General features: G+C 36.6%; 2 protein-coding genes across 5 annotated transcripts in view; one reads left to right on the top strand and one right to left on the bottom strand.

Annotated features, from left to right (window-relative positions):
- Positions 1-3,934, bottom strand: part of LOC110466452 (exonuclease 3'-5' domain-containing protein 2-like) — a 35,964-nt gene extending 32,030 nt beyond the window's left edge. The window contains exon 1 of the mRNA XM_021522951.1: positions 3,800-3,934. Within this exon, the coding sequence (XP_021378626.1) occupies positions 3,800-3,889 (90 nt within the window). The 5' untranslated portion in view covers positions 3,890-3,934. The remainder of the gene's footprint in view (positions 1-3,799) is intronic.
- A 185-nt stretch (positions 3,935-4,119) lies between these two features.
- LOC110466442 (E3 ubiquitin-protein ligase KCMF1-like) lies at positions 4,120-14,126 on the top strand. Of its 4 annotated transcripts, none has more exons than XM_021522932.1 (7): positions 4,120-4,330; positions 7,000-7,167; positions 8,077-8,216; positions 8,569-8,670; positions 9,763-10,022; positions 10,716-10,874; positions 11,628-14,126. In XM_021522932.1, exons 1-7 carry the CDS (start codon positions 4,315-4,317, stop codon positions 12,307-12,309), a joined length of 1,527 nt encoding a protein of 508 aa, XP_021378607.1. In that variant the 5' UTR covers positions 4,120-4,314; the 3' UTR covers positions 12,310-14,126. The 4 variants fall into 4 exon arrangements, with proteins under 4 accessions (XP_021378607.1, XP_021378605.1, XP_021378606.1 ...); XM_021522930.1 differs by having other exon boundaries at positions 10,698-10,874; XM_021522931.1 differs by having other exon boundaries at positions 8,566-8,670.
- The last annotated feature ends 423 nt before the right edge of the window (positions 14,127-14,549 follow it).

The raw sequence follows: 14,549 nt of genomic DNA, 5'->3' as shown, positions 1-14,549 counted from the left end.
CGGAAAATGATCTGTCTACTCTCGTGTGTATTGTGGCCGACATTGATTGCGTAAACATAATCAGGGCCGTCACAGATCAGCGCACGCTGTTGTCTAAGTTGTAAAGTCAATTAGCAAGCTTCAGATGGCAATAGGTGTTATAATTTGTGAACAGTTATGACAGTGGGGTCAAGTTAATTGGATGAACCACTGACGTTGAGAAAACAGACTAATAAGCAAGTCACACATTGGTGGAGTCTCGCACATGTACATTAGGCGGCGCTGTAAGCCGTTCTGATCACCTTGTTCAAACACTGCATCCAACAAATTTATGGGTTAATAATATTTAAATTAGTGTACAATGTACATGGTCTTCATTTAACTTTTCCGTACCAAACATAAATACGTCTCGATATGCTTGATTAGAAAGTATAAGTATTGCCTTGAAACACCATGTCGAAGTGCTGATTTTCAGCATTTCAGATCACTTTAAGCAAGACAATGGGACAGAAAGGTGAAATTATCCTACCAAGCTGTAATTCTGAAATAGACTTAACAAGCAAGTTCAGTGATTACTTTCTGAATAAAATCAGCTCAATCAGGAAAAATATTACCGAAGTGAACACCTCTGCTGACATTGACATCTCTGTCATGACTGCTGACATTGCATTTGATGGGGAACCATTGACAAAGCTCTCACCAACAACCCAGGACGAGTTGCGCAACATTATCATGACCTCGCAATCAAAGTCCTGGGAGCTTGATCCACTGCCTACAGACCTATTAAAGCAATGTCTTGAAGCACTGCTTCCTTTGATTACCGCAATCATGAATAAATCATTGGTTGAGTCAAAGGTTCCATTATGTTTCAAGAAGGCACATGTCAGACCATTGTTAAAAAAGCCTGGAATGGACAAGGACGAGTTGAAAAACTACCGCCCAGTTTCAAATCTGCCTTTTCTGTCTAAGATCTTGGAGAAGGTTGTGTCCCGGCGTTTAGAGGTTCATTTCCATGCAAACAGTCTCCATGACAACATGCAATCGGCCTACCGCATGGGACACTCTACTGAGACGGCCCTCCTGCGTGTACATAGTGATATAGCTTCTGCATTAGATAACAAGTGCAGAGCGGTGCTTGTCATGCTGGACTTGTCAGCTGCATTTGACGTCATCGACCATGGCATACTTTATAAATGTCTGGAATACTCTTATGGAGTGACTGATACCGCACTATGCTGGATACAGTCATACCTGAGTGAACGACGACAGTGTGTTGCCATCGGATCTGCCACCTCACATGACAAAGTACTAGATTTCGGGGTTCCTCAAGGTTCGGTGTTAGGACCCCAAAAATATTGTATGTACTCCAAACCGATTGGAGAGATTTGACGTCGCCACAGCCTTCGCTATCATTGCTATGCTGATGACACACAAATTTACATGGTCATTAAACCAAAGGACAGTTGGAATACAGTCACAGAAAGTCTGGAAGCTTGTCTGACAGATATCATAGCTGGATGAACGCCAACATGCTTAAACTTAATCAGGAAAAGACGGAACTAATCGTCTTTTCCCCAAAGTGTCAGCAACCAATGGCTCTCCAGCTCAAGGTTGGTGCCAGAACTATTGAGACTGTTCCAGCTGTTAAAAACCTAGGGGTATACTTTGACAGTTCTCTGAACATGGAGAAACAAGTGAACGCTATTGCCAAATCCTGTTACTACCAGATCAGGAACATCGGCTGTATTCGGCAGTTTCTAACTGCAGATGCATGCAAGATTTTGGTGCATGCACTTGTTACCTCTCGGTTGGATTATGGTAGCGCCCTGCTCTGTGGTATATCTGACAAACTAACTAGTCGTCTGCAGAGGGTTCAGAACACTGCGGCACGGCTAGTTACTCGTACCAGAAAGAGAGAGCACATCACACCTTCGCTTTATTCGTTGCACTGGTTACCTGTACGATACAGGTCGCAGTACAAAATTCTGGTATACACACACAAGGCACTGAATGGAACAGCTCCTCGGTACCTACAGGAACTTGTTACCCTGTATCAGCCGTCAAGATCACTGCGGTCGGAGTCAGAATCTTTGTTGTGTGTCCCAAAATCTCGTACTGTGACCTACGGAAACAGATGCTTTGGGAGGGTTTCGGCTACGTTGTGGAATAGCTTACCATCTGCTAAAAGGAAGTCGAATACCCTGGCCAAGTTCAAGAGGCAAAGACATCATGTAAATACCACCCTTTTATTCGTCAATTATGTGCACATTGCTTATTAAATGTATGAAAGTGATTGCAAGCCTTTGTTGTTTGTTTTCACAATTATAACCATTTCTATTATCCATATGTTGTAAAGCGCCTTAGAGTAATTTTACAAATTATATAGGGCGCTATATAAATGCTGTATATTATTATTATTATTATTGTATCCGTGTACTTTCGTGGTTAGAAGTTTTAGAAGTTCAAGTCATCGAAGTTATGCAGTTTTTAGAACAGCAAACCGTTCAAAATGTCTTATATTAGTGGCAATCGACGACATGGGAATGGCAAAGTTGCTCGACGTAATGCAAACGCTACACCAGTAGATATGTTTGAACAGAACACTGTTGTCCAACTAACAGTTATTTCAAATACGCTATAATATTTAACTACACTATTAATCAAAATGGTAAAACCACATCCTCAGTACTCCAGGGTTTATGCTCAGTTACACACTCTATACCGCTGGCCTGGAATATGTAATGACAAAATGGAAGGTGCAGCGTGCGCCACCTTGTGTATGAGACAAGTTGACTGATCTTTTGATGTGAACATCAAAAGAATCTTGAGATTGCAGTTCATCAAAATTGACAACTTTCTGAGATTGTCTTGAAAGACTTAGATACTCCCTGTTTACAAAAATATAAGATCTTTGTAATTTGTAAAAGGGATAAAATGCCATTATGGAATGGAAGAACATTATCTGCTCTTTAATAAAAAAAAAATTTAAAAAAATGCATCTTCCAGAAAACAAACATTTGTTATTAGATTATTATTATTTTGTATGCTATCATTTTATATAAAGGCATTGCCGAAATAAAAAGCAGAACATTGAATTCTCGCAGATATCCTTTGTATGGACATATTTGGAACTTATCTAACTTTTTCAAGGAACTGTAAAAGATGTGGATTAATTAGGTTGCGTTACAAGCGTCAGCTGTGGGGAATTTCCCTTTAGCTCAGCGGTAGAGCATCGGGCTAGAGAGCCAAGGGTCTCAGGTTCGAGCCCTAACGACGACACTATCTTAATCACTATTCCTCGTCCTACTACAAATTGGTGCCGTTGACCCTCCCCATTCAAGGTAGGAGAACCCTTGGCGGGGAGTCAAAGAACCTGGGTTGGTGTTTGAAAAAGGGGGGAATAGTGTAAAAAATGAGCATTAATTAGGTTGCCTTACAAGCGTCAGCTGTGGGGAATTTCCCTTTAACTCAGCGGTAGAGCATCGGGCTGGAGAGTCCAGGGTTTGAGGCCCAGCGACGGCACTATTTCTCGTCCTACTACAGAACAATTGGCCACAGAACTGCACTGATTTTTGAGGACGTTTGTATGGCTATCTTGTGAACAAATACAGTAAACATATTTTGTGTGCTGATTTGATATTTAACAATTTCCAAAGAAGTATGCATATTTGATTAATTTCAGTAATTTATTTCAGCACGTGAATAATTTGCTATCTGCTCGACCATGACCTCCGATCCCGACTGCACTCCAAAATGTCAAGTACCACCATGGTGCATATGCACACACAATGTCGATTTAAGCTAACGCTGTATCACTTACGTATTGTTTTCCTTTGAAATATGTAACGCATGCCGAGCCAAGAGCTCCTTTTCCTCCGTAGATCAGAACTCGTTTCACTGTAGTTGCCATGCTTGACGTTTGAGAAAAATTGACGGGCCCGCAGTCGATTGGAAGCTTGAACAAGAACCAGAGAAATTTATAGCTGTAAACGTTTTGCGGACACTTTTAAAATATCCATAAATAATTTTTATTATTTAATGTATTTTATACAAGTTTCTGTTTCTTTCTTCATTTATTATAAAAATATGAAAATCAGAGAGCGGTCTATTTAATTGACTCACTAATATGAAACTCACGTTAGCTGAAATTGTGAGTCGAGAAATTGCGTGACGTCATCATGGACCCTACTTGCCAAGAATGTAACCTTGGAACGTAGTAGCGAAGTAGCGACAAATATCATTTTTCGGACATTTAGTTGGTCAAAACAATAATTATTCAACAACATCCAGCTTCATAATCAGGTTTCAATATCTTATTGGAACGCAGTCGCTGATATGTCGCGTCATGAAGGTAAGTTTGAGGTGTTATCAATCCAAAATGGCCTCCAATCGAACTATCAGTTTCTTCCGTAAAACGTCTCGTGTGGCGTGTGGTTGTTCATATCACAATGCTATACTACGCATAACGTTGGTTTACATGACTATGCAATATATATGATGATACAGCGTGAATCAATCGAGGGATCGAAGAAATGAAATAAAAAATATGGGTAAACCTACAGTAGACAGCAATAACAATATTGTAATTGTGATGAAAGATCAGGTCAGAAATGCTGGGTATATTAGCTTCCTAGTTGTATGGCGTTTGAACATCTGATCATATTTTAATCTTTTACAGCCTGTTTAGGCAATTGCCTTGTATGTTGTTTCGACATGATAATAACTTAGGTTAAAAAAGACTTCAGTTAATATTAAAAAAAATATGATGAGAAGTGAACAAAAAAAATAACCATTTATTTAATGAACATACAGTAGGCCTAGAAGTACTCTGTCCAGTTCTTTATAAATTATGCCTTTAATTCGCCCAGAAACCTATCATATTATCAAGAGCACAGCTGGAATCATGAAAAATTAATTTCCCCCTTTATTTTATTTTTGTCTTCTGTCATTTTATATATTTTGCCAAAATAACATCTGTATTCCACTTTCCCTCTGTCATTTTATATATTTTGCCAAAATGACATCTAGAATCCATTTTTGAAGTGGCATATGATCATCATATAACAAGTGATGCACTTATGGGTGGTTGGGTAGTGCATTGGATAGCGTACTTGCCTTAAGCTTTCACCAAGGCAGCCAGGGTTTGATATACCTTTTCACATCCGATTGGGGAATCGGATGTGAAAAGGTATATGGGTCACCTGCTCGACCACGTGGGTTTTCTCCGAATACTCTGGTATCTTCCTACAGTAAGACCCCCTGCACGTTAAAATCAGGGCCAACAAGAGTGATAAGTATAAGTTGTAAAAAATTGTTTCATAATTCTTATAAAATAAATAAAGGTTATATAATATCATATAACACATGGAATTAATTTCAAAGTTTGTCATTCTACTCAGTAAAACCTTAGCTTATCATTATTTGATCGGGATGATAGCTAGTGCTTAATTTTTCTGTAATCATGGAAAGATTAAGATTTTTTTAATATATATTAGCCTAATGCCTTGATTTACTGCTGTACAATATTAGCGCAGTTCATGATAAAAAAAGTACAGCATGACAAGGTGTATTGATTTTTAGCCTTTTTAATTCTTTGCTAATAGGATTTATCATTTGACATTTATGATCAACAAGCAAGGAATCTGTATCAAATTGTTTGCTAGAGGTGTTCCGATAATCAAAAGAAGTCGAAAGTTGATCGATATTGGTGAAAATCGAAAACTGCTTACCAGGTAAATATGCTAAATTTCCATAAAACTGCAGTGTATCCAAATTTATTTTCTTTGTCCAGCTTGTTGTTTGAAGCGTCGGGTGTAGGCACATTTCTCACTAATTTTCAATCGTCTCATGAAAAGAAACAAAGTTTGGTAAATCTTAATGAATGAACAATAGCTACATGGATTCACACTGACCTAGGTCACTGAGAGCTCTAATATCACAGGCTAGCCACTTAAATTACAGGCCAGGCCAATTAGCAGTATATATATAGACTAAATGTAGGTGTGAAAGTTGTGAATGGCCGGCCAATTTCGATTTGAATGGCCTGCTGTCATGCTCACCAATGAGTGAACTGTTACGCAGTCCAATCAGAAATCCCCTGTCCATTGATCGCTAGTTGCTTATTAATATGTGATGACAGTGGGTGTTAACATTAAATAGCTACATATATAAGAGCTGTTAGTTAATTAGCCTACAATCGAAAACATGGTTTATAAAAATAACATTTAACACAAGACAGCAGATTTCTTCACAATTGGATATAAAAATAATGGAAGCAGTAGATATTTTTTGTCAACAAATGAAGATTAAATATTCCAAATGTTCCAGATATTTTTTTCTTCCAACCTAGGTTAACAAGGACATCCCTCTTGAATTTTGACTTCCTCTAAAATATCAGTAAATCTCCAATTTTGGTTCCAAATGAAAAGAGGCTTCAGAATAACACAAATGAGATAATACTATCTTATATGCCAGATTTTTTTTGTTATAGATGTCTCGAAACTTTCTCACTAATTCAGAGAAAAAATCTCACTATTTTTGACCAAATCTCACTAAAAAAAATGCACTAATCTCACTATTTTGCACTGGAAAGTTCTGGCATGTATGTTAAGGCCGGAAGTATGTACTATTGTTATTAGGTAAAGATAGACGCATACTGTAGTTTCGTATTTTTCTATACACTACACAATATCTTGACCAAAGTTTTTATATTCCGATTATAATAGATTAATCTTTCATGACAAGTCTTCCAATAATCGATTATGATATCTGATCCAATTCCCAACATTTCTCCTTTCACTAAAGGTTTAGAATAATAGTTTGCCTATTTAAAACCTGACATATCAGTAGACCAGTTGATTTTGTTCTGTGTAATGTATGTGTGTATTGTATCTCTAATGAAATCTCTCCAATTCTGTGACATTACTGAAATTGATTTGGTAGGATACATATGTCAATATAATCACTTCAGATTCAGTTTATGCTGAAAAGACTTGCTTACTTTTAATTTTCTTTTTACAGGGGTCAGCTGTGATTCGTGTCTGAAGGGAAACTTTCGAGGGAAACGTTACAAGTGCCTGGTTTGTTACGACTATGACCTCTGTGCGACCTGTTATGAAGCAGGGGCCACTACGACACGACACACTGCTGACCACTCCATGCAGTGCATTCTTACAAGGAATGACTTTGGTTAGTGCATTTAATCACACTTTATTCTTGTGTATGATTCTATAAAAAAGATTCAATTATATTACAAATCCTGTACTAAGGAGGCATTGTCAATATCAAGGTGTGAAAGCTTATATTTTATGTCACTGTATATTTTATGGGAAAAAAAAGTAAACTTCAGTTTCTGCATATAAAACATTGCAGATATCAGCTGGCACATCAGGGCTTTAGTACATAATTTCTTAATATAGTATCATGACTAATGTCAGCATGGAGTGTATGATAACTGGAGGCTGTAATCAGACAACTATTTGCAGCAGTAAATATATCTCACAATACTCTGCCTTCTGGTGGTATCATGGTTAGGAGTAGGTTAGAATTTAATACTTATAATGTAAATTTGCTGTGACTGGTACTAGTAAGGTTAATCTGAATTATTTTATTTGTGTAATGTACACAAAACTCAAACAATATAGACATTGTGATACTTGTTTTGTAAATGAAAAACAAATATAAAAATAATTGTCGATATGACTATCATAAATAATATTTTCTTGTTTATTGTTAATTTGAGTACATGACTGTCAGCTGTCACAAGTATTGTTTATTGAAACCAAACTGTTAAACGAAAATAGACTTCAGTGCATGTTTTGAACATTGTCATAAATTCTGATACATGTTAAATTTATACCATTACATGTAAAGTAGTGAAGAGTTCATTCACACACAGGAGTGAACAATTTTATATTGTAGAATACTAGCCTGTAGGTGGATTATGAAAAAAAAAAGAAAGAAAAACTAGTCTGAAGTATATTTCCCTGATAAAAGTAGAATATTTTTACTAGTGACGAGTGACATAAAATTAACCCAAGTACTTTGTGTATAAGTTTACTATTTTTATAATAAGACATTTTCTGTTTGTTATCACAGATTTATTCTATGGAGGAGAGGCTCTGACAGCAGAGCAAACACAGGCTTTTACTTGCCCCTACTGTGGTAAAATGGGATATACAGAAGCTACCCTACAGGAGCATGTTACCTCGGATCATTCGGATGCTTCCACTGAAGTTGTTAGTATGATGGAAATGGCATAACTGTCTAGATTTACTTCCGTAAAATTAATTTTCCAGGTCTTAAATGTGTCAACGATAATGCCAGATTTAGAAAATATCAAAAATAACTGATAGACATAGACTTGAATCTGATTTTCTTCACACATTTGATCAATGAGTTGATTTTTCCATCGATCCCAGGACAAATGAAAAATATTCTGCATTAGTTTACAATCTGGTGTCAAATCGAATAATCATCATATCTTCATTTGTCATATCAGAATATTTCATCGTAAAATAAAAATGATGACTGATTTCTTTGAAATATCAAGCAATAGTTATAGTGCTGTTATCGTTTTTTTCCAAGCAGGTTTGTCCTATATGTGCTGCTCTGCCAGGAGGAGACCCAAACTACGTCACTGATGACTTTGCAGAACATTTGACCTTACAGCACAGAATCCCAAGAGAATTTATATCCTTTGGCTTAATTTTATCATCTTAACTTCGAAGGTAAAACTGCAGGCCCATAAGACATATATGGCACCAATAAGTTGCAGTATTTGTTACCATTTCCAGTAATGAAGAAATATTAATTTATCTGTTATGGCTGATTTTTTTTATCTGGGTCACAATCAGCTTATAATTGGTTTGATAAAGTTCACAGTGTGCTGATTTGAGATAAAAATCAAAGCCTCTTTGGGTTTAAAAGCGGGTTTGAAAATGATAGTTGTCTCCTTAATTTACACCTGGAATTATGTCCATTATGCAAAACTACTGAACAGGTCATTTATAGGTATCATAGTGTTTGTGTACTCAGATTCCTGCGGTATAAAGAACTAGCTAGTCAAATGTGGGGTATGAATTGGATGATAATTTGATACAACCTCTGTTATATATTAACATCTGTAATAGGAAGATCAAACAACAGTTGCTTTTCTTTAAATTACAGATATTTTGAATGAAGAAATTGATATGAACACTTTTTGAGCTTAGATGTGCTTTTGTTTTTGATTCAACATTTTTCACTTCTCTGAAATTCTTTTAATGGAATGAAAAGTACCGATAGTGGAACAGGCCTCAGTGTTTTTTTCTGAGACTTTTTTGGGCCCATACTGGGACCCATTCCCAATTGAAACTGTTTGAAATTTATGCCCATTTCCCAAAATTTGCAGTTTACAGATACTCCTGAACATTGTCTTCCCAATTGGTATATTTTCTTTTCAAAATGCGACAACAAAGCTGCGTCCAATATAAACAAGAAAAAAATCCTTGGCCATTAAAGCTTGGCATCAAGATGAAAAATTGGCCAAACTGTGAATTTGAAAGAAAAATTCCAACTACATATATCACATTCTTTTTATCTTAGACTATTACATTGGTTCAATGACATTGAAGGGATGTGAATTTGTTTTTGTTCAAATTTGGTAGCCTATACCTAAATCAAAGTTCAACATAAACAATTACTTCAAAAAATAATTTCATCTGTGCTTTCCAATAGTTAACTGTCTGGTTACAGATATTATTTAAAATGTCCCTTATGATATCGTCCTTAACTTGTTTCCACGATGAACCTGTTGGTATCCGACATGTGAGGAGAATCCCTCATCCTGGGCGTGGTGTAGGGGGAAACCGATCTAGGAGAGCAAATATGCACTTTTCTTCGGGAGGAACTTCATTGACTGGGCTCTCTCCAGGAGGGCGGGAAACGATGGACCCAATTGCGGAACTTTTGTCTCAGCTTTCGAGTGTGAGGAGTCGTGCAGCTGCAGCCCAGAGTGTGTCCTCACAACTACAACAGCTGGAGATGCAGTTACAGTCAACTAGGTATGGATAGCAGCTGGTCCTCAAATATTGTGTTGTTACCAACTTCCCATGCTGATAAGGTGATGCGATAGGCTCACCTGTCACAATTATCAATAAGATTGTCATTGATCAGCAAAAACTCAAAATATCCCTCCCAAACATTGCTGTTTTGGCAAATTAAAGAATGAGAAATGAACAGATTTAATTTGTTGTGAATATGAATTCTATCAAAGATATTGCAACTAAAATACTGCTTTTCTTTTAATATCCAAAAATAGACCAATCCGAAAAGGTATTGGCTGTTCTAAGATTAGAATACTGGTGAAGGATCGCTGCAATCCTGTCTGTGACCTTAGTTATCTGTACACTAATAAAATAACACTGATACCACCTGAAATAACACTGATACCACCTGGTCAAATGAAACAGACCCTCTGTTGTCTACACCCAAGAAATATTGATAGACACTATTAAAAGTAGTGGTATTTAATGATTGATTTATTAATCAAACATTCCATCAATAATTTATCATGCTGTCACACATTTCGTATTAAGATGTCATCATGAAGCTTGCTCATGTGTTTGAATTTGTATATTTTTATTTGAATGCTCACTAGAGGGTGCTGGTGGAGGGGTCGAGTATGGATTATAAAATGACAATATTTTTCATTATGCTGGATTATTGACCTTTTTCAGGTATTCATCTAATTTCAGACAACAACTGGAGCGTTTGCCAAACAGACGTACAATGGAATCGGGAAAATCCAACATTACCAATTCTTCAACTACTGGCATCAGCACAGAACTGCAGAGTCAAGGAGGCAGTACCAACCAAACCACCGTTAACACAGACTCGCCATACTTATTAGCCAGGTAATACACAGTCACAGATATCACAAGATTATCTTGGGTTTCTTTTTGTTTTGGGCCTGTCAGCATTTGATTCATATTTGACCAGGGTTAGGATGGACCAACAATACCTTATTACGAGTCCACAGAGTTAGAAACTTACAGATGGAAAAAGAATTTCAACATCAAATATCTCATCAGGAAGAAGTATATAGAAATATTGGAAGATAAAAATGGGACATGAATTAAATAGAATTAAAGTTATTGAAAATGTCAGATATGTATACAGAATGCTGGTATTTCTTTGTGTGGTATATTTAGGGCCTGTTAACCCCATAAAGGCTTTTTTCTTCTGAATAATTTCTTGACCCTTTAAAAATGGATAACACTGGAATAGTCCTAAATTTAAAAACAATTAATCAGTGTTCTTTCCAGGATATTGCCATAGCAGGGAGGTCAGCAATTTTTTTAAATTTTTTTCTCTCTCACAAACACAGCTGCGTTAGGTCTCTTGCAATGAATACAATTACCAGCAGGCTTGATCTGGCAGACTTTTCAATCTTCAAACATATCTTCTACAAATAAAGAACTCAATGCAAGGCATACCATTTACCTGGTAATAAAAACAAATAATTCAAATAACTAATCACTAGGAAATAAGACCAGGTTGCTGGCATTACTCCTTTGATATAATGGCCTGGAGAACACTGTTAACCAGGTAGATGTATATATACTCAATACTGCTTTAACTGTTCACCATACTTTCTTCCTTAATAGGTGCCTCGACTCTTCTGTGACAGAGTCGGAACAGAGTATATTTGAAGAGCGGGAGGATCGTGGTGCATTTGTGCAGGAACTGTTATTATCCACATTGACAGAACAGTTACACTTAGAACAGGACTTGGAAGTATTAATAGCGGGTGGTAGTTCAAATGATTCAGTCAAATGGAGTAACAAATTACCCACGGCTACGTCAAACGAAGGTGATCAACATACTAGCACAGGAGGCGCTAGTCCTTTACATCAACAACAAAACACAAATAGCCTGGGCAAGGACTCAGGTTCTGCTGCGATAGCGAAGTCTGTGTTACCTGAGAGAGGCAACCAACTGCAACCAACACAGAAACAGCATGCAGGAGGAGGAGGCGGCGGAGGAAGCACAATGGTCAATCTTTCTCGACAAAGTCAGGGGCACGCATTTCAGAGTGTTTCTCTTCGACAAAATCATGGATCGATGTCAAGTGGGAGTCAAGTTTATAATTCACTTCCAGGCTCAAATGCAGTTCAGGCTCTAGCAGGGGCTGGGATCGGCGCTGGAAACCTTCATCCCCTTCCTGGAAGGCCAGGGTCAGGGGGTAGAGACAGAGACGGCCGTGTGAATCCGGCCGCAGCAAAAAAGAATATGTACAAACAGTTACCAACATCTCAAGCTACTGATCGTGAGCCCCCACCCCACTGAGGCTCTGTGTCTGGCAATTGGGACAGGATTAATGAAAATGATACAGACACTTCGCTTCTTTATTCAGAATATCTTCATTTGAACTGAGTGTCTGATGAAGTTGGATAATTATTATTACATAGTTATTGTTGAGGCTATATTTATTGCTTACAATAGCAACAAAAGTTGCTGCATTATGTACTAGTAATTGTACTGGTTTTATTTTAATTTTTTTTTTCAAATAACAAAAACCAGAGAAACATTGATGTCTTCATTGATGCTTCGGCATTGTGTAGTTCCATATAGTGTGTGAGAGAGGGATTCAAATCACATGCCAAATATGCGCTGGTGTGTGCTAACAATTACCACTTCCGTGTCCGTGTTTAACCGTATTGTGATGTGTTATCCTTGGGTCACAACATAATGTCATATAGATGTGCACATTGGTATATGAGGACATGAAATCTGCATCCCGAGTCATTCTGCCAAGATATTGTTCTTATTTTTTTTAATATCATATTTAAAGGATTGCCACTGAGGTGAAAAGATATCAATTGATCATAAAATAGAGGCATCTTATTCCTGATATCAAGGATATATTGGAAATCAATTGATAAGAATAGTGTCAGGAATACAATTGCTAACGTTTGAAGATATAAAGGTTTGAAGAGTTCGTAATAACAGGATAGCTTTACTTAGGATATATGCTTACTTTTGAATTGTTGCTGGATTAAGGATTTGATGTAAAAGACTTTACACATGTTCTGTAAAACTTTGAGCACTTATACATTAGACAGATCAATACAAACACTAATAATGAAAGGAAACTATCCTGTTTTATGCTAAAACTATGCTGAGCATCACTTGATAGTTCTGAAATTAAGAGATGTTACTTTGCATAAGACCTGTTTTAAGTCACTCGGCGTGTTACCGGAGACATGATCTCTGCTTAGCCATCAGTCCAGCTGTTTGTGTATATTATCAATGATACATTTTCTGTGATATTAGCCTATGCTGTCTGTGTGTAAGTGAAATATATTGTATGTCGATACCAAATCAGATTTTATCAGAGACCTTTCACGAGCTAAGTGTATGCTGTTCATGTTGGAGAGACAGTGTTAAAGATTAATGTGGATTTCATAGAGCTTGGGCCTCCATTTCTACATGTATGAATCAGTGTTAATATCTTCAGTGATACATCAATTCAGTATTAACACATGTATATGAATAGGCTTGAGATCAAAACCTGATTTAAATTTAATTTCATTTGGATGAGTTATTTTCCATATGAAATTATTTTGTTTAGTTCACACACATTTATATAAATACATGTGTATATAAAACTTAACTGATTGATATATTTTAATACTGGTAGTAAAGCCGTTTCATATTTAATTCCACTTATAATAACACTTTATGAGGAAAATGAAGGCATGATGAGGTGAGCTCTTGGTAAAATCAGTGTATTTCACAGTTAGTGAAAGCAGGATGCTTATTTTGTGTAGAACACATGAGGTTTGGTGGTTAGAGAGAAATGCACCGTACTGATATAGTGAGAGTGATAGATACATTCACTGATAAGAATGTAGCTATGCTTAATTGTCCTGATATGTACAGGTGTGAATAGCAGGAAGTGCTTGACAGTTATAAACTGGAGTATATTCATCGCTGACAAATTGGTACTGGTAGGCCCAGAGTTCTACTCCACCCTTCAAGATAAATATTATTTAGTGTGTCAGTAGAAAAAATAAGAGCACTTATAATGTTTATCTGAAAAACAATTCTTCTGATTTATGTTTAAATTAATGTATAAATCAATAAATGTTTAAGAAAAAGAACTATTGGTTTATTTTCTTTATTGCTCCGTGTCAGTTTCTTTACGATCACATATATAAGTTTGACAAGGGAAATGAGGCTTGGGAATCTGTAGGAAAAAAACAATTTATTTCCTAGTTACTTGCACTGCAAAATAAGTAAATAACTTATAAATTCAGATTTAGGAAATATTAACAATACTTAAATGGACCAATTATATAAATAATTAGAAATTGTTGGCTAACAATTTGACGGGCTTTTCACTGTAAGGACTGATTTGGCCTTCTGTTAATAACCTGTGCAAGTCTACAGTAGCTGACTGAGTAGTTGGGGATTCTCAGAGTTGAAATGACGTCAGAGAAAGAATGGATAAATAAAGGCGGCCAATGGGCTTAGTTGTATAGAAATGTAGTCCGTAAATGTCGTCATATAGTCCGTCCACTATG

The sequence above is a fragment of the Mizuhopecten yessoensis genome, unplaced genomic scaffold (genome assembly GCF_002113885.1).
Source record: "Mizuhopecten yessoensis strain PY_sf001 unplaced genomic scaffold, ASM211388v2 scaffold11133, whole genome shotgun sequence".
Lineage (NCBI taxonomy): Eukaryota > Metazoa > Mollusca > Bivalvia > Pectinida > Pectinidae > Mizuhopecten > Mizuhopecten yessoensis.
This window is presented reverse-complemented; position numbering and strand designations above follow the sequence as displayed.